General features: G+C 35.0%; 2 protein-coding genes across 2 annotated transcripts; one reads left to right on the top strand and one right to left on the bottom strand.

Moving 5' to 3' along the window:
• The first annotated feature begins 1501 nt into the window (after positions 1-1501).
• On the top strand, positions 1502-3550 carry LOC122275242 (homeobox-leucine zipper protein HOX11). The gene is made up of 4 exons (XM_043084225.1): positions 1502-2063; positions 2342-2661; positions 2772-2851; positions 2979-3550. Exons 1-4 carry the CDS (start codon positions 1760-1762, stop codon positions 3304-3306), a joined length of 1032 nt encoding a protein of 343 aa, XP_042940159.1. The 5' UTR covers positions 1502-1759; the 3' UTR covers positions 3307-3550.
• Positions 3551-7041: 3491 nt separating this feature from the next.
• LOC122276707 (protein trichome birefringence-like) lies at positions 7042-10638 on the bottom strand. The gene is made up of 5 exons (XM_043086611.1): positions 9372-10638; positions 8705-8897; positions 8366-8559; positions 8086-8244; positions 7042-7764 (listed from the first exon to the last, which is right to left on the bottom strand). Exons 1-5 carry the CDS (start codon positions 10391-10393, stop codon positions 7410-7412), a joined length of 1923 nt encoding a protein of 640 aa, XP_042942545.1. The 5' UTR covers positions 10394-10638; the 3' UTR covers positions 7042-7409.
• Between the last annotated feature and the right edge of the window lie 10144 nt (positions 10639-20782).

Below are 20782 nucleotides of genomic sequence, written 5' to 3'. Positions count from 1 at the left end.
TGGTGATTAGGAATGTTGGAAGTAGTAGTTGGTGTGGCTTTTCGATGGGGTCACCTTTATCCCACGGTTCCCAGGGTCCCACCCAATAATTCATCCATATCTCTCTCTCAACTTATCATTAAAGCCTGCATGACTTCAATAATTGCAATGATCCCAAAAGCATGACATATCTGACCTGGTCACATCCTCTAGATGTCTATTTTAATCACGACTTTGTTTAAAAAGCTAACCCACGCGCGTGGGACCACCACCCTTCTCATTTATATCAAACATCACCAACCCAAAAACAATAAACTAAAACCATAAATGAAAACCCGATGGCTGGGACCCAGTTCTCATTTACATAACTCATTGGATACCTACATGCATGTCGACCCGACGATGGCTTTCACGCTGGTTGTTCGGGGATTTCATTGCTCTTGAGCTCTTAAAATTGAAAAAAAGAAAAAAAAAAAAAAGACAGACGCAAATTAGAAAGCTAGCCACCCTCAATTATGCCATGAAAATTGTTTCTCTCAAGAACAGAACTTTCCTTCAAGTAGCAAAAGATGGTCGTTTTGTCTGCCCCAGTAAAACACATTATTATGGTCAAATTCTCGTGCCAATCCGACTAAATCCTTCCCGATGTTCTTTTTCTCTGTTTTTTTTTTTTTCCCCGTCCACGCATCACGCTTACCACCTTTGGTGGTGACCCACTCAATTAGTGCCTGACACGTGGGTGAAACCAGTAAAGGTGCACTGTCTGATTGGTAAGTCAGCGGACCGAGCCATCAGTCCTTTCGTATCGAATTACATCACAGTTATATAACTATTTTAACTCGGAAAACTGCAAAGGCTTGAGAGAAAAAAGGGTGGGCGGGGGGCTAATAGAGTAATAGGCTTTCATCATTTGAAAACAAAGAAAGCCAACAGTCCGCTATATAATTGTGAGTTTGGTAAGAAATCATTATTCATTTTCTCTAATTATCAATTTAATGATGATAATAATGTATCCATTTAGTCAATGAAACAACAGGGCCGTGGCAGCCGTTGGATGACTTATCATTTTCTCATTGTTATGATGTGGCCCTTGTTGGTAAGAACACAATAATTTAGTGACACTCAGGAGTAATGATCACTTTAATTACTAAACAGTCTTTTTTTCTCTCCATCCATCTGCATAAATGTATTCGATCCTTGCTGGCAAAAATCTCAGTGTTCACTTATTAAAGGAGGAGTTCAAGAGGCATCAAATCCAGCAAAATTAATTAGGTAGCCTGGAAACAGACGAATGCCAGCCAGCGGCCAAGGTTGAATATGTTTCCTCTAGTTAAAACAGAAGGTTCTCTTGTGCGCTTCGTTCGTGATAAAAAAGATATCTAAAATAAAACATTCTCTTGATAAAAGGAAATTCTGTATTTTTGTTTTCTTTTTCTTCCTTTCACCACAAAAAGGACGAGTTTTCTACTCTTTTTATAACCCAACTGGCTATAGGCTAAAGCTTGATCATTAGACAAAGCCTTTCTTTCTTCCCCAGGGTGTGAACCGCTATATAATTAAATAGAATCACGTGCGCTTGTCAACCTGAATTTGTCGGTCAATCTTTACTCGCACAAGGCAAAAAGAAATAAAAAGGCAGTTGTTAGGGTTTCTGTTTGTGTTTACATTAAAAAAAAAAAAAAAAGTTATCGGATAGTCTCTTTTTATACTCCTAGTTGTTCCTCCACAATCCAAAGCCAGTAAGCCATCCTTTGGGGTACTTTTTCTCATTTGGTTCAACATGGAGCTAGCTTTGAGTCTCGGTGATGCACCGAAGCCATTTGCGTTTCTTGACAAAACCACGAAGTTGTCAAACAATGGTACTCTAGGGTTCTGCATGGGTGTTGGAAGTGGTTTCAGTGGAAGATCAGACGAGAAAAGAGACACCCGTGAGATTGGTGATAGGAGAGAAGTGATCAGATCAGGCGAGGGTGACAAAAAAATCTCTTCAGATCCACCTGTTCAGCTTGATCTTCTACCTTTCTCACCTGTTCCTCGCAGCCAGCCTCCAGCACAGCTTCGATTTCCTTGGCTTACTGATAACTGTAATGCCCACTTTGCCCTATACGCGTATGTTTGTTTATAACTCTGTTTAGTTTCTAAGAAAACGGTTGGAAAGACTGGAAAACTAAAAGTAAAGTAACCCTGAATCCGGTTTTGGTTTCTTGTTCTCTTCAAATTTTCTCAGTACGCTGCCAAAGATGCTTATTTTTTTGATTTTTCGCTAAGCAAACTAATTAAAAGAGTCAGGTTTCAAGATACGAGTTTTGGTAGGATCTCCGTACTCACTTTTGTGGTTTAACATGTATTTGCTTCTAAACAGTGGTGTCTGAACCGGGTTCGTCAGATGGCATGGGAAGAGGATTGGATGTAAATCGCTTCCCGATGGCGATAGCGATGGACGAGGTAGACGATGGGGCGGATCTGTCCTCTCCGAACAGTACAGTTTCCTCGTTTCAGATGGATTTCAGTGTTAGGAACCGTGGACGAACCAAGAGAGATTTGGACGTTGAGACTGAAAGAGCTAGTTCAAGAGCTAGTGATGATGACGAAAACGGATCTACTCGGAAGAAACTCAGACTCTCCAAAGAGCAATCTGCTTTCCTGGAGGAGAGTTTCAAAGAACACAGCACTCTCAACCCTGTAAGTCCAATTTCAAAAGCCAGTTATTTTATGCGTATCATTTAGACTCTTTTTGGATTACACGGGTCTTTAGAAACAGTTAATTCATCCATTTGTTGTTTCATGTGCAGAAGCAAAAGCTTGCTCTGGCAAAACAGTTAAATCTTCGTCCTCGACAGGTTGAAGTGTGGTTTCAGAACAGAAGAGCAAGGTATTTTAGGTTCTTTTTTTTTTTTTTTTGTTCTGTTAATTTATCCAGTTTTTTGTTTGCTTGTATTTCCAACTCGTTTTTATTTACGTAAGTTTTCTATTTGGAAAAAATTATATGAAAATTACAGGACGAAGCTAAAGCAAACAGAGGTAGATTGCGAGTACTTAAAGAGATGTTGTGAGACGTTGACACAGGAGAACAGGAGGTTACAAAAGGAGCTGCAGGAATTAAGAGCTTTGAAAACCTCTCAACCTTTCTACATGCAGCTCCCTGCCACAACTCTCACCATGTGCCCCTCGTGTGAGCGCGTAGCCACCACCACAAGCTCTTCCAATGCGACTGGTACCAACACCACAACCACCACCACAAACTCAGCTGCAGCCTTGTCGCTTTCAAAGGGTCGAGTATATCAAGTGCAACCTCACATGCACCATGCTCACCAGCCTACTTCTTGAGATCATCGATGTTACTACTCCTATATGTACTCCACTTTTCCAGTTGTATATACTTTTTGGCTTGGAACATTTTCCTGTTTCCCGTTGCGACCAATTTGTCCCTCGTGGTTAGTTTCTTTTTTTTTTTTGGAGTTTTTGGTTGGGGAATACAGAAGGGTGGATATTTGTTGATTGATCATGAGAAAAATACAAAAGATTTTATTACAAAATTCTCTAGTTAATTGTTGCTTTAGTTTTTGTTAAAGACTGCATTGTGTTTTCTTTCTGAGAATGCATAACAAAGGACTTGGGCTGAAGAACTAGAGGGAGATCAGCACGAATGAACTTTGGATGCCATTTATGTTGTGAAGATGATTTTGCATGGTAGTAGACCTATTATACAGTTGTTTTGTGATCCTACTTTTGCTGATGAGGATCTGCATGACCCATTTAATCTTATTAGCTATATGGTAAAGCAAGGCTCATTTGAGAGCAGGTTCAGTTACTTGCCAAACGAGGAAAAAGATTTCGATCTTGCAATCTGTCTGCAGCCTTGCAGGATCTGATTTCCTGCTGCCAGCGATGTAACCTTTAGTTAAATTCGCATTGCACGCGTCCATGGCACAGATTGTCAGATTTAATATAATCGGGTGATAAAGTAGATGTACTTAACTTGAAAGGGTAAAAGTTCAAAAGGAAAACATTTTGCTGAAAGCTCTCGTGATTATTTTTAATTAATTATAAGGTATGCATATGTATAAAAGCTAGCTGTTAGTTAATTCAACATCTGAGGAAGTTAGATGTCGGTGTAGAGTCTAGAGTCTAGACAACGATCCTTGGTTATCCACACTATATTTGATATTTGTAACCTAGCTCATTTCGGCTGATTCATTCCTTCTACAAGCCTGAAATCTCTACTACTACTTTTCTTTTGAGGCCAGCCACAGTACTCCTATTTGGTATTTTTCCCATTTTAGTCATATTTTGTTCTCACGTAGTGGCAGCCTGCTGTTCCAAGAATTTTGCAGCTCCGCTATTAGTTGACATATATTATCTAGTTAATGGGGTGATGAGAATGATGGGATTGGAGAGTATTTAAATTTAAAACTCATCTCATCCAATGTCGACTGGCATTTTGTCTGTTTTGTTGTTTTCCCTTGACGTTGTCATTATACACGAGGAAGGCATAAGTAGGAGGAGCTAGCATTCATATCGACCATACCTCGCCAATGGGCATATCTCATTCTGCAGGAATCCCAGTTTTTTAATTCAAAATTCTTTCAAAAGCAGTGCAAATGCAATGCCTGCCAAATTGGATTGATCCAATTACACATTATCAAAGAGATGATTGCAAGAGAGTCACATTTACATATTGCCACTATGGCCCAATCATTTGAATGAGAGAGATTCCTTAAAGACAAAATACATTCAGGTATTGTCAGTGACTCAGTTAAGGTACAATTAATTGGATTTGTCTAATGCTACTACACAAAAGGATGATAACGACTAAACTCTGCAATAGTGCAATTCAGTATGGTATGCCAACGAAAACAAGGCTAGGCCGAAACGATTTTTCATTTTCTAGTTATCCCACAAGCAACGGTAGCACGATTTGCCATGGGAGGCATGGAGCTGCCACCAAAGAGCTAGGAAGTTGAGATTTCCCCGCTCTAAAAATGAAAATATAACATAATGAACAGTAGCACTATGTGCTTGTTGAATTGAGCATAAAACTGGATGGTTAAGGCTGCGGGACTCGTGGTGATTATTGTTGGAGAGTGCATGCAGCACGATGATTTTGACTTTGGATTCCAAAATAGTACCGTGTTTGGAGGGGGGAGATAGAGGAACACTGCACTCTTCGAGACACCCGCGAGGGGAACCTCTTTAATGGGGGTGAAACCTTTCGGCAAGACAAGGGAGGTGGGGGAATTTGAATATATTTAATTGATGGGGATTGAACTGAAAAATTCATGAAAAAAAAGGAGCAAATCTGATATCAGGTAGTAAAAGTTAAATTGTTGTGCATGCCTGTCTGAGATTGATTTGCATGGAACAGCTAAATATAGGTGCATTCAAACACGAGGTCCCACATCGGACCTAGAAGATATAGGAGAAATGATTTTCCAACGAGTGCTCTTGTACGTTTCTCAACTACAACTCTGGCCAATAGATTACTACTAGGTTAACAAAACTATCACCACTCAATTCAATTTAACCGAACTAATCGTTATAATTTTTATAAATTTTTATCTAAAATATAATAAATAATTTAATTTTTTTAATTTTAAAATAATATTAATATTATAATAATATTTTATTTAACTTCAAACTTTCATATAAAATTATCTCATCTCATCCCACTGTCTAAACTTCACAACTGTGAGCCTTTCAGGCTTCATCTATTTAGCAAAGATTGTATATCAGTTTAAATACACCCAATTAGTCCAAAAAGACTCGTTGACGGAAATAAGAAGAAACAGCAATTATTTGGATCGACACATTTCGGAAAACTAAAATGGTTTGAGGCAAAGAAGTCAAGCTATATTTACGAACGTAGACCCGAGTTTTACCTGGCAATATTTTTTTAAATTATGAACTAATTAGCATTTCTGGAAGAAATTTATTATGGACCACGAAACTGGCACAAGCAAGTTTGAGAGCCTGTGTAACAAAAACAATATGATGGGCCTTAACAACACTATTCTTTAGTCATACATTGGAGCAAACGATGACACGAAAAAGGGCCCCCATATTATTGAAAACACAGTTTCAATTACATCCATCCACCACTAATGTTGTCGTGTGATCTAATTTTGTCAAGAATAAGGTTACTCGGAATCTTAATCTCAATTTTCATCATCCCATAATATATCATTAGATGATTAAAAATTATTTATTATATTTTATTTATAAACTTATCATTCAATGCCACGTCATATAATGATAAGATGATTATGAATAGATTTTTTCGTGTAAAAAGCATATCATCCATATTATGTGAATAGTAAGATTTAATTTATAACATTCAAATTTTAAAATTTATCTTTTAAATCAAATTAGGTCATATATGTAAGTAGTTTAATGAGTGCTCTGTATGCCTACTTAAGATGATCACCATTCCGTCATCTTAGGTAATTTCCCCCCAAAATTCAATTCAATAAATTTGTATTATGTCCCTGGTAGAGCATAATTGGTCCCCCAATAATGACTCTTTTTCGATGGCAGTAGGCAGAAGACGTTACAACAGGAAGAAGCACCAACAGACAGTCAGATTCATCATTCATTCAATAATTTTCTCACGTTAATGATTAACATTCTAACATCTCATGTGACAGTCGGGAAAAAATGGGTGTGTATTTAATTCTCTCTCCGATGACTTGTAATTATGATCTCTTGGTTGTGAGTTGGGAGAAAAATAGAGGGAGAATGGGATAGCAGAGAAAGGAGGGAGGAAATGGCTTGTTCCTTCCCCCGAGTCCCGGTGGTTGTTTTCGTTGAAGATGATTGATTAGAGAGAGTTTCTGCATAAACAAAATGACATGAAACAACAACCTAATCGTCGTCCGGGACACCGTAAGGATCCCATGCATAAGGCATGAGAGGGTTAAAACCATCACGTCTTTAACGAATACAGCATGAATGCAAAAAGGTAAATAGGGGGAAAAAGTAACGGCGAAGGGATGGGGAAGAATAATTACAGAAGGGTTTTACTTCAGAAAAAAAGAAAAAAAAAAAAAAAAAAACAACAGGATATTTACAATCTTGGCTCTATTTAAAAGAATATGAAGTGGATACAGGGAGACAGTTTTCCAACAACAAATTAAACCTTAAGTTGGAACCTCTACTCTACCCTTCCCTTCTTTCGTTATATAAACAAAGAGATTTTATTACAGAACAGATTGACATCCTCTTCCAAGAATATTCAATTTTTTTCCTATCTCTCACTCTCCTTCATAATTTATGAGAAATAAAACACTCTTTCTCGAGTCATCTCTCGTATCTTGTTTGCTACTATAATTCTAAAGGGCCAAAAAAGAAAAAAACTATACTTCACATTGGTATGATTGCAACTTAATGGTTCATAAAAATGAAGATGCAGCCCAAAGTTTGCGTAGTTTTACCTAAGATTTCTTCCGCTGTTGTTGCTTCTTGTGCCGTTCAACGAGAAGCTCAGCGAAGAGAATCTCATTCCATGCATCAGGTACACCGGGAAGGCACCAGTGGCTGCAGTCCTGAAACCTAAGTGGTGATCTCCGTTCCTCCTCCGACAACTTCTGCTTCCGATATATTGAAGGGTGGCCATCCTTCCTGAAATCTGTCATTCTTGTAATATTCATGTAGGTGACATGAGTTTTCATCCCTCTAAGAATTTTCTCCAAAACCATCATCTTATGTAGATATGGCCTCAGATATGTTTCATTCTTAATAGGCTGAGTCTCCTGGTCGCATTGCCCACCAGAATTCCACTGTCCACCACTGAAGAAGAAAAAAGCCAATCATTTTCTTGATGCAATTTCAATGATGCCGAATTACAAACACATTACAGAGGTAAAAAAGGTGGCATATTTATATATGCAGTCTTTTTCATTAATACATTGTTATCGTTTACAGGGATTTGAATGCTGTTAATCTAAGAAGACTTACAAGTGGGAGGAAAAACAATGTTGTACAATATATTTTTCTTCAAATGATCAAGTGTATTTAGGGGAAATAAACCAAAATGGTATTGCCTGAATTTATTCATCCAAAAAAATAGGCATCACCAACTTTCAATTGATTTTTCTCTTAGATTATTACCTGAAATGGGTTTCAGAATAACCTCTGAAGAAGACCAGAGACTTTAATGGATTTATATTGGCATCAATCCATCTGGCCCATGTAGTTAAAGCTTTTCTAAATGCTTCATCAACATTCAGTTCACCGTAGACATGGCTGCCTTCTTGATAATAGTTTTTCCTGCACTTTTCCATAGTTAATATCAGTTGACTCCAACAGGTTTCCAAATTAATATATCATCTTTCGCACAAATAAGAACAAATTTCAGCCACCATCAATATAAAAGTGAAGTTGAACTTACCCTTTGGAAGTTTTTTCATGAGTCCACCAGTGTCCGGTGTTAAAGATAATGAAATCGGCGTCTTTATATTGATAAGAAGATCTCCCCACTAAATCAAGCCGAAGTGTTTCCTTCTTCATTCCATTTTTGCCTGGCATTTCCCATTCTTGAACTAAGAAAGGAGTTACAAAGAACTCTACAGAGCAGTTATAATCCTACACGTCCATCCATTCCAAACCCAAAACAAAACAAAAAAGGAAGAAAGATGAAGATCACATGCTAAGAAAAATGATGCAGACGCTAAATAAAATAACGAAATTAATGCAGTATATGAACAACTAGGTCTGTCATTAAACCTACTTTGAATATGAAAGAGTAAGAAGCTTCCCCACGAAAATGGTGTCTCCCATTTGCTTCATAAACGTTACTCTGATCTTTTACCGAGTTCCTCAAGATGCAAACAAGAGATTCCCACATATTCCTATTCAGAGAATCACCTACAAAAGCTAGCCGCTTGCCTCTCAACAAATTCAACAAGAGACTTCCGTCCAACCTACGCATGACAATCCACCAAAATCAGTCTCATTAAAGAAGCGAACCCAAAAACTAAATTCATGGATCGTTTCCAATAGATGTACAAGGTATAGAACAAAGCTCATAAACATTTCTTTTTTCATAAGTAGAGCAAAGCCCAAAAATAAAAACACTATCAATAACTGAAAAGGATGGAACTCACTACCTAATCTGATCAAAGCAGAACAAGCCTCGGATACTAAACTCAATTATTAGTTTAAATGACATACATATATAATATATATATATAGCATATATATTAATTCAAAGCTTAGAAGAACCATCTAACAGTAAAACCAAGGTTTATCTATTTATAACACGCCAATCTCAGGATAACAGAACCGGAATCTCAAATTTCAATCGAAAGTCAATTTTTTTAAGGTTAAAAATATCGTAATAACGGTAAAAGCTAAATTTTCGTAGAAAAATAGAAATATACAATTACGCCACATACCTTGGGAGATGGCATCCCCTGGGTTTCCATTTCATTTTCTGGTAATCTTTATCGGGCCTGCCGTTAAGAATACAATTGAACTGCTCATCGATAAGCGAGCAAGAACCGGGTTTGTAAAGCGGATACAAATCGTCTCTCACCCATTCCCCATCAAATAAATCGCAATTCATCAAAGACTCCACCAAACTATCGTTCCCGTGCTTCGCCGACACTCCTGGTTTAGTCTCGTTTCTCTGTTTCTTCGATAGCCAAGCCGTATTATTCGACATCTCACCCTTCCCTAAAAAATCTTTCACTTCTTTCCCAGAATTGCTCTTCTCGGAAGAATTTGATTTCACAGGCAGAATCGCACTCTGATTTGGAGCCACCGGAGCTTTAAGGGCGGGTATGGTAGTCTGATTTGGCTTCAAAACTTTCAGTTTATCAGAATTTTCTGAACTTTGAGTTTGATTTCTCCCAAGAAGTGATTCTTTATCCACATTAGGAGCCGAATTCACCGGCAGACTTGCACTGTGATTGCTAGCCACCGGAGCCTCCGGAGCAACAATTTTAGATTGATTTGAGTTTGGGAGTTTACCCTTACCAGAATTCACTGAACGTTGAGTATTGTTTTTCACAGTGGAAGGTTCTTCAGTGAGATTAGGAGATTGAGATGTGGTATTACTAGATCTAGAGGTACTGTTTTGTGGAGGAGGAGGAGAAAAGTTGTCAACTTGCTGTTGTGCGGATGAATTGTCGGGGAAGAAGTTTGAGAAAATAGAAGAGAATTGAGATCTGTCAGAGTCACTTGCTGAACCCATACTACTATTGGTACTACTACCACCGAAAACGTTGATGAACCAAGGAGAGGCAGAGTTGGATGAGGGACTGAAGGCTAAAAAAACAGTGAAAGCAACAAAAGCAAACACGAACCCATATACCAAAACAGCGGTTCTTCTGGTTTTGAGGATGGGGAAGAGGGTCTTGACGTCTGAGATCAGGCTCCCGCCGGCGATGGGGATGTACTTTTTAGCCTCGGCCATGGAGGAGGGTTTTTCTTGTTTCTGCCTATTTTGCCCAAAGACCTTAAAGTGGAAGAGAGTGGTTAGAGAAAGTGACACAGAGTTGTGCCGAATACGGAGAAAGAGATGGAGAATTATGGCGAGTGTGAATAAACTGCAAACCGAGAGAGAGAGAGAGAGAAGCTGGCGCTGAGTTTACTTCGAGTGGAGGAGGACTCCTGTCGTTTGGGAAAGTGAGGTGTTTAGTATGTGCTTGTTCTCTTTCCTTTTTTTTTTTTGGTTAAATAAAACTTGTTCTCTTATTAATTCCACAACTGCTACTCTTAAAGTGTGGGGCCGTTCACCTTGAATAACTGCACACGTGTCATCTAGCAGAATTGAAAGTACACACGCCAAGAAAACTGTTCCTGAAATCAATGGATAGATTATATTTCCGTATAAACTAAGCAAATTACTGTTTATAATTATTTAAATTATCACTCTTTTATCGCCTTTTTATGTATGATTAATGGTTGATATATAAATAAAAATTAATAAATAATTTATTTTAAAATAAAAATAAATTTTAATAATTTGATGATAAATTATTTTTGGATATCATCAATCATTCACTCTCTTTTGATAAGTTTATCACTTAGAAGGGATGAGGCAAGAGAACGAGATGGGAATTAAGTTTGAATCTTAAGATCAGAACTAAAAACTAATTTCTGATATTAGTTGACTGTATTTTCTATAACAAAAGCTTTCTTAATAATTAAGAGCTATTTTCATGCGATATTATCGTGAGTGCTACTTGAGATAATCAAACATGAAAACAAATTGCAAATTACAAAGGATAGGCAGGTGGACTCCCTAGGATGGAAACGGAATCCTGTACAAACCATAATTCGGAGAGTAAATTGAAATGAGAATTGGATAAAATATTGTTAAAATATTTTTTAATATTATTTTTATTTTAAAATTAATAAAAATTATAATAATAAAATAAGATGAATTAAAAACAATTACAGACCTACATGTATCCCTCCAGATTTTTTGAAAAATAAAAATATATCCTAATTTTTAATCATTATTTTATAAATATAGAAAATGACCCCTTATAAAAATTTATAATCTCCATATGTTCTACAAAATTTTATAAAATTTCAATATATTTAGAAATGTCACTCTAATTTTTTTCCTATAACCTCGTAATTTTGTATAATTTATATATATTATTTATTTTCAAGAATGTCGTCTTATCACAATTAGATCAAAACTAAGTTTAAGAGAAATAATAAACTTATTAATATGTATCTCAAAATTTATTGTTATAAAATATTAGGCTTCTTAATATAGAATCTAAAATAAAAATATAATAAAAATCATTTAAAATTGGTAATCTATATAGAAAATAGTTGAGAGGTTTTATTCTTTAGACTTCATTCAATAAGAAAAAACTTATTTAACATATGAATTATAATATTATATACTTAATGTGATACAAGAATATTTAGAATTTACATGAAACTTAATAAATTAACTTACATACTAAAATAAAAGTGACATTATCAAATATCACTTGATAGTTTATATGAAACAAATAAATTTTAAATATTTCATTATAAAAATAATAATAAATTAATATAATTTCATGAAAAATTATTGTAAAAAATTTGAAATATATATTAAGATGTATTTTTAGAATTTTATTTTTATATATAAGTTACAAATTATCAAAATCTAATTTTATATATATAATTTTTATAAATTTTAAATTTTAATACGTTGCACGTTAAAAAATTTAACTCCCTCAAAAAAATTGCCGGTCCGATACAAAGGCTCTTATAAACCAAAGGTCCAAAGCTCCTCTCATCCAAGCTGCCGCCTCTAAGCGAAGTGTTTTGTAAGTCCCAAACGCAAGTAAAAAACTGACTTACCGTGTGGGACCGTACGTGGCAACCATAGCTCGTGCGATCCAAAACTTTTTAGAGATGAAAAGGTTGGTGATCTGACTCTTCCAACGCTCCCATGATCCGACCGTTGCTGAATTAATAAACTGATCTCCACTCTCTTATCTCCTCAGCAACAAAACAAAAAGTTCACAGATCGGACGCTGCAACCAATGGTGTTATATTTGGAAGCACCGCCTCTTATTTTTTCCTTTTTTGTTATTTTTATATGATTTTTCTTGTAAAAAGCACCACCGAATGTTGCTATGAATGATATCACGACCTGCTTGTCTTTGGCGATTCTCCCTTTCGTTTTTTTTTTTTTTTTTTTGGTCGAAAGCCGGTTTGGATGGTGACAAATTCATCCGATGAGTCTATGAAGGAAATCATAAAACTCATTTTTCTTTTAAAATTCCATATATATTCGGTACTTATGTAATATTATTTCTCAAGTAATTTTCGTGTGTATGTAACTTGAACAAGAAACCCTACGTGATTAGTCAGAATCACCACATAGTGAGGACATTAAGGTTGTGAAAGGGGGTTTTTTCCCGACCCTAGAATCCTGAGTGTAAGCCCAGATGCAGGGAGCTTATGTTGGTTAGATGACCCATTGGGCCATCATTAAAGACCCTCGACCTCGATCGCATCGAAAGTCTTTAAAGATGGAAAAATAAGGGATATGTAATCACAGCCTCCCAATGTCACCTGGCATCAGATAGCCTGTACGGCCAAGCCAACGGTAAATACAAAGAGTCCTTAATCCTTTGACAAATGAGTAGGGAGAAAACTAACAGAGAGAACTTGTAAATTAATAGAAATGATAGGAAATCATGTCAGATTAAATACGCAACTCTAAAAACTTCGTCACATTAAAAGAACTTGATTGATAGAACTGTTGAGGAGACACATTCCCCTGATACAAGGCAATCTCCAAATAATAAGAATTTTCTCTAAACTCCTTATTCACTTATACTAAATACTAAGATAATATCGATTTTGGTATCGAAAACTCTCTAGCCACCATATTGTGATATTTTCTTTGTATTTGTAGAATCAAGATTAAAAATTTGACTTGCTGAGTGCCTGATTTAAAAACGTGCGAAACAATAAGTTAAAAAATGGTTTCGGACTTTTGATAGTCAAGCTTGGAGCTCGGTGAAAAAACATTGTTATAACAAAAGTTGTATGTATCATTATTTAATAATTAATAAAAAAATACTTAATAATTAATAAAAAAAATATTTCACCCGAGATATCAGGTACATTGCAGATCTAAATAAATAAATAATACACCGGGTTCACTTATCGAGAAGGACACGTTACATGTTATTAGCTAACCACTAGAAAATACGAGAAAAAAACATGATTTCATTAGATGGTACAGAAAGATAGAAAACGTTATGGTAAGGGCTAAAGAATGCATGGCAAGTGTTACGTGCAGCAGACATGCTGGGATTCTCAACAGCAACCTGCAGCAATTAAAGGGAAAAATGTAGCGTGCTGCATGGCAGTTAGTTTAAGTAACTAGTTGCCTCACTGCATTTAATTGGCAATTAATTTGCAAATTGCAAAGCTACAAAAGATTCTTATTCCGGGTAGATTGATATTCTTTCTTTTAATTTAGATTTTTTTATTCTTAATTATATTTATTATATGTATCACATTTTAAATAATTAATAGAAACAGTTATTTAAAATACATCGCATCAATATATATATATAATTGAAGATAAAATAAAAGATAGATGAAGAATAGCGCATAAGACCAAACAGAGTCAATTAAAAAATAAATAAAAAAGAATTACATATTGCTTTGGGATAATGTTGAAGAGTTGAGCATGCGTTGGTGTATATTGAATCGAATAAAGATTGGATTCGTTCCCAATCAACCACCCATCCTTTTCGGAGAATTTATTTCTTTAAAATATGAAAAACAGTTGGAATGCACGTGATCACGACATCACTTGAAATAATCGTAAATCTCATCTTGAGAAAATCTCAACATTATAACGACTGATGTGATTTTAATAAGAAGCAATTTAATTTCTACTTAAATTAACAAGACCTGTTAATAAATACATTAGACTAACAACTAAAATTGACAGGACGGCACGATACTTGCTTCGAGCTTCCGTACGACTCAGCGTGGACCTCGCTGGACTTCTGGGTATACGCGTCAGCTTGCAAACCTGGATTCTCTGTCGGTGGTTCATCCTCTCATATCATCTTTTATTAAGTAATAATTGTGATTTAATTTTACTGACCACGGAAGAAGTGCCTATATATATGAAAAAAAAAAAAAAAAAAAGGAACGGAAAAATTATATAAATTTTATATTATAGCCACTTTTGAAAAATCTGACCGTGTGAATATTTAACGAGTAATATTATATATAATTATAATTTGTGTAAGTATTATATATTTAAAAAAATATTATTAAAAAATTAATTTTATAATATAAATCTTATATTTATTATTATTATTATTATTTTAAATTTATAATTTATATTTTATAACTGTAAATATTATTATAAATATTAATTTTCATATTATATAAATAGAATCGTACTGCAACTACAGGTGAGCAAACTTTGCATATTCTTTTTAAATGCTGAGATTTATTATTAAAATTTTAGGTTTTTAATCTAAATCTCAAATTTATTTATTTTGATAGTGCGGAGCGTGCATGTCATATAACTGTACGTACAAATTAATTTTTAATACACATGCATGCATTTTTCCATAATAGTTAACAAGTTACGTATGCAATTTGTATATAACAATTAATTGAACAATGAGGCCCACTGACCCAGGCGAAATGTCTTGTGAGAAAGGATAAAATATGTAACTCATATAAGACTGGGTCTGACACCTCGCTTTAACAAGAGACTTTTAAGTGGGAAGCGAATAAATTATTATTTATTATAAAATAAATCTAATCATCATATAATATTATATTAATTTATAAAATCTCTTTATATATAAAAAATTTATCTTTAAAAATAATCCAGTACTGCATGGGTTTGGTAAAAATATGCCTATGTTGAAAGTCCATATGCATTGAGGACACCATGCATTGCATGCTACCTGGAGTAATAATACTCTCAAGCTCTCAACCATGGGCACAACTTGTACGAAATGAGGGTTTGGTAACTATGGTCCAAATATGTGTGTGTATATATATACAATGCAATATATGTGTATATATATAGAATTAAGAAATTAATTAATTCTGTATATTGCAAATGACAAATATTATTTGAAGGTTTTTATATCACACATTATCCACATGATATAATTTGATTTATAAGATTTAAATTTTAAAATTTATCATTTCAATTAAATTAATATGTCTCATGAGTGATGTTTAGTATAATTTATAAAAATCTTCAAATAAAATTATTCCAAATAAGATATTCATTAAGTTGGAAGGCAAAGTGTTTATAATAATATTCATTGTTATTAATTAATATTTTAATATATTTAAGAAATAATATTTATAATTGTAAATATATAAACGTCACGTAATTATTTTAAAAAAATAAATAAATATAAGATCTAGATAAAAATAAAATTAATTTTTTAATATTAAATTTTATTATTTTATTAAATAATTATACGGCAGTACACATTTTATATACATTACTAAATATATTTATCCCTCCATCTTAATTTCTCATTTTCATGCTATTAAAATAAAATAAATGAGAATTTATGAGAAAGGAAAACGACAACGACGAAAGGACTTCTCTCTCTCTCCGAACATGCAAAGGGGTCGGGTTCATTTAAGTCCTATACAACTCATCCACCAACGCTTATCCACCGACAGGCGAAATGAATATATACAAACCTTTACAACTATATTCAAACTTTGTAAATTTGCAGGTTCGACCATATGGAAAAAGACAGACTGCACCATTGGATCCCAATCTCTCTCTCTCTGATCTCGTATCATTTCATTTTGGTCCGTTGGACACTTTCTCAAAACTCTTGGATCTATTTTGAAAGCCGATCGATCGAGCCGAGAGCGACTTCTCAAATAATTTTAAAGCTTAAGCACAAGCTTTTTACCAAAAAAAAACTGTATAGTTAATCCCTTTTTTATTAAAAAAAAACTTATAAGAGGCTTATCCACCACAAACTTATATCTATAAATTAATTATATTATTACATGAGCTGGTAACAGCGCAAAGAAAATCAAGTGTATCACGGCGGACTAAAGTGTTTTTCAGTGATATAATACAGCAAGGATCCCACTCGATCCATTTCCACGCTAGGGATTGAAGATGGACGGCTTAACACAACAACTTCACGTCTTTCATGGACGGTCAAAAGGCAATATATATATATATATATCGATATTAGATTATAAAGAAGAAGAGTCATAATGTGAGACCTAACCACAAAAGTTGAGCTAAAGTAAGTAATCGGTATGATTAAATTAAAGAAGAAGACTCATGATCATGTGAGATGTTGCCTTGGGTACTGGATATATATAGAAACATTTAAAAAGAAGAAGAAGAAGAAGAAGAAGAAGAAGAAGAAGCTATATATAATTCTTCTGTGCGTGCTGCATGCCTTTGCTTTCAGGTACACCTGCCCCTGAGTTTCGTCCATGATCATGAAGATCACAAACCACTCCCACTCCCACTCTTTCCTTCACGAAGTTATCATGACGTCGGCCGCCTGATCAACTGATCATCCCTCCACTCTTTTATATGCTCCAACCACCATTAACCCTAGTCATCATCCTGATAATAATGCCATGCCCGCACTTGCAAATAATAAACTATGGTGAGGGGCCTCCAATATGCATCTATATAGACATATTATCTACATGCATATATATGAGGATGGAACATCAGTAGTACTGTAAATGAAGACTCGATCGGAATTTGTCCAGATCGTAAAAATGAGGCCCCATACCACTCAGATTTTACCATTCATACGTATTAATTAAATCAATCCATAATCCTATATACAGTACCTTTGAAGAGTAACAAGATGTAAGAAAGATGAACACAATGAATTACCGTCATTTATGCAGCTTGTGTACGTCATAATTAATTGAATACACATTTGATTCGGTAATAAACAAAAGCTAGTTTATTTCTTTGATTAAGAATACTAATATATTTGGTTATCTATACCTACGTGTTAAATTAATCTTCATAAACTCATGTAAAAGTACTGGAATTTAATTACTAATTAATTCATTAAAGAAAAAGAACTAATTAATGTTAATAAGTGAGCATGCATGCATCCTAGCTAGTGTGAGCAAATCACTCCAATCCGTAAAAGTGACTGGAACGTGTTTTCTGGGGCAAGCAAGCACTAGTTTGAATATCTCTATCATGAGTCAAAGAAGAAAGCAGCATGCATGCCGCCATGCAGGCAAGCTGATCTGCCCCACTACTAATATTTAATGAAGAAGTTGCTTTTTCTTCTAATAATTCATCGTAATCTTATGTTATGTATGCATCAAGCTGCTGGAAACATGCAACTTAAAAATATCAACTTTAATTAATTTCATGATGATCTTAGAACCGCGGGTTACCCACATGAACTTCCAAAATATATGGCGCAATGATAAGAAGTACTAGATTAACAAATAAAAAGGCAGCCAGATTGACCTATATATATATATATATGTGTGTGTGTGTGTGTGTGTGTGAAAAAGGCAGTAGTGGTGGTGACAAAAACAGGATAAATTTGTAAGTTCCAGAAGCTAGCAGAATTATAAAAATGGCACTTTCGGAATGGATTAAAGTATCTAATCAGAATAGATCGAAATCCACGCTAGCTAATTAACCTGCATGCACATGACCTCCTGTTTGCACAGTTAATTAAGGACGCGATCTCTTCAATTGACTTATAACTTATGGGTTTCCATTCGGGCAGTCTCACTGGATTGGCTAAATGTATATTCAAATTTTAGTTAATATCACATGAATTTATATTTATTTATTTTATTTAAATTTAATTTTCACATTAAATTATCCATTTACTTTCTATATAATAATAAAATATTATTAATTTAATCATTTTTATTTAATTTATTTTTATCGTATTTTATAGTTCTACCAATTAAATGTTAATAATAATTATATTTGTTGAAGTGAGGAAATATTATTTTAATATTTGATGAAGTTACTGAAGTTTTCTATATTTGGTGAATGATTATAGCTAATATCTAAATTCTTTTAGCAATACCCAATCCAATGTGGGGGTTTTTTCGATCCTTATTAATTAAATTTTAACCGTCCTTAAACTTTGGTCAACCTAATGAGAATGCTCACCAATTGGGCTGGCACCAATTTTTGAACATAAGAAAAGATAGCAATATTCACTACAAGAAAAATAATTTTTTACGTTACCTAAATTAAATGCAAAAAATATAAAAATGTTGCATAAAAAACTTTGACAACTATTTTTTTTTTTTGCATTTAATTTAAATGATGTAAAAAGTTATTTTTCTTATAGTGATTTAAGAAATAAACAATTGTGCGCAATTGTCGCTACATTACCAGTAGTGTGGGTCCTGCCCATGAAGTGGTACTAACTTTAGAATGTTTACAGTAAGGAAGAACAAATATCACCATAAATGGGCCTGTTGTCTACTTTGTGAGTAAGGTCTCGATTAGGCGAAATGGGCATTTTGTTTAGCTACTTTCTGAGATCGTGATTAGGTGTGCTGGGCTTTGGGTTCTGAGTGCGATTACTGAATTTCTTGAGGAAATAAGAAATTGGTTGAAACCACACGAAATATGTTCTTCGATAGTGCTTGTAAGGAAGCATAAAAATAAAAACCAATAGGCTTTCAAGTTTCAACATGGTGGCATTGTGTGCCCACAAAATATATATCGTTTAGCAAGTCATGATCTGAGGTACGTACTGCGTACTGGACTCAATTTGATTTGATTAACAGCAGCAGTGTTTAATAAATTGAGATTAAGAAACCCGTTGTAACAAGTAAATTAAATAGCTTAAAACTCTAAATATTTTATAAAATAAGAAGGCTGTATCAATAAATTAATAATAAACTAACTAGGGAGAATTTATTTATTTTTTGAATATTTCATCATCTTTCGTAATTCAGATGATTTGGTATAAAAAATAAGATAAAATTAAATCTCCGTAGTGACAAGGCGCACACCTCCTTTCCAGGCTTACACCTTTACTTTTGTCCGAGAGCCCCGCGTCCAAGCACGTACTGTGCCAACACAAAATGTTTTTGAAACGATGCAATAAAACCGGCCCAGCACCCCAATGCCTAATGCCCAAACCATGATCATCTTGAGGTGTCAGCGATCGAGGCCCGAATTATTAATGCAGGGCGCCTAGCTTCTCTAGAAGACTCTAGTATTGCATGCCAAGAGCTCAAAGTTTCGTTCAATATGATCGTCGATTTTTTGAAATTTTAGGCCGCTTTTGTTCATAATTATGAGGATCAGAAAACGGTGGCCTCCTCCTCTTTCGGTTTCGCCGCATGCAGCACCGAAGCCGGATGTCGTTCTATCTTCAAGTGATCCTGATCACCCGGGTGGGAGTCATCATCCTGATCTCCAGCCGAACGTCACAGGCACGGTAGGAATATGAGGTGCTTGCAACCATCTATGTATTGAGTCTAAAATACCAAGGTGTTAATATTTGTAATCAAATTAAAGCCGGAACCAAAATAGGCAAGCTAGCTGCATATGTAGGCAGTAGTTTAAACCCATGCATGCAAGAGGGTCGAGACTAGTTCCTAGTTTGAAGGATGACAATTAATAATAATGATGACGACGATGATAATTATAAGGAGGCATATTTGGCTTTCGATACGAAGTAAAGGAAAGTCGAGTTGGTGAAAGGCCAGCTCGGCCGGTCAATATTAAGCAATTATTTAGCAGTACTAGCCCGTCATGACTCTTTAGTTCGACAACATGATCATATAGCCAAAGATAATAGTGGCATTAACAGGTGATGCATGTCTTTTTCGCGAACATGCCACAGTACCTACCCTTTCGTAGATTAACAAACTACTACTTAATCTAGATCTTTGCTCGTGATGTTGTTCAGATTTCATGCAAACGATAACACTGTCTTGCTGATGCTGTGTCATATATGGACCATCGTTGGAGATGGTGAAAAAGGCTCGGCCCAAGGGCTTGAGAATTGACGGTCTAAAGGGGGCCTATCGGACAGTTAAAACCAAGACTACGGCCATGATGGGTCTGGGCCCCCCAAGAGAGAGGCCTGTCCAGCCCAGACCAAAACTAATGAGATGCCACCTAGGAAGGCTAGGTGGGACATACGCCAACGTAACAGGCACCTCAAATCATTCCTAGCATGTGACTGTTAGGAAATGTGTGGGAGAAGTTATTACTGCCGCCGTTCACCTAGGAAGGCGTCGACTCCTCAAGTCTCTAGAAAACAATTGTTGAGAAGTGTGTAAGAGAAGTAACCATGAATTTTATACAGAAAAAGGAAATGTA

The sequence above is a fragment of the Carya illinoinensis genome, chromosome 9 (assembly GCF_018687715.1).
Source record: "Carya illinoinensis cultivar Pawnee chromosome 9, C.illinoinensisPawnee_v1, whole genome shotgun sequence".
Classification (NCBI taxonomy): Eukaryota; Viridiplantae; Streptophyta; class Magnoliopsida; order Fagales; family Juglandaceae; genus Carya; species Carya illinoinensis.
Note: the sequence above shows the minus strand (reverse complement) of the source record. Positions and strands in the feature narration are given on the sequence as shown.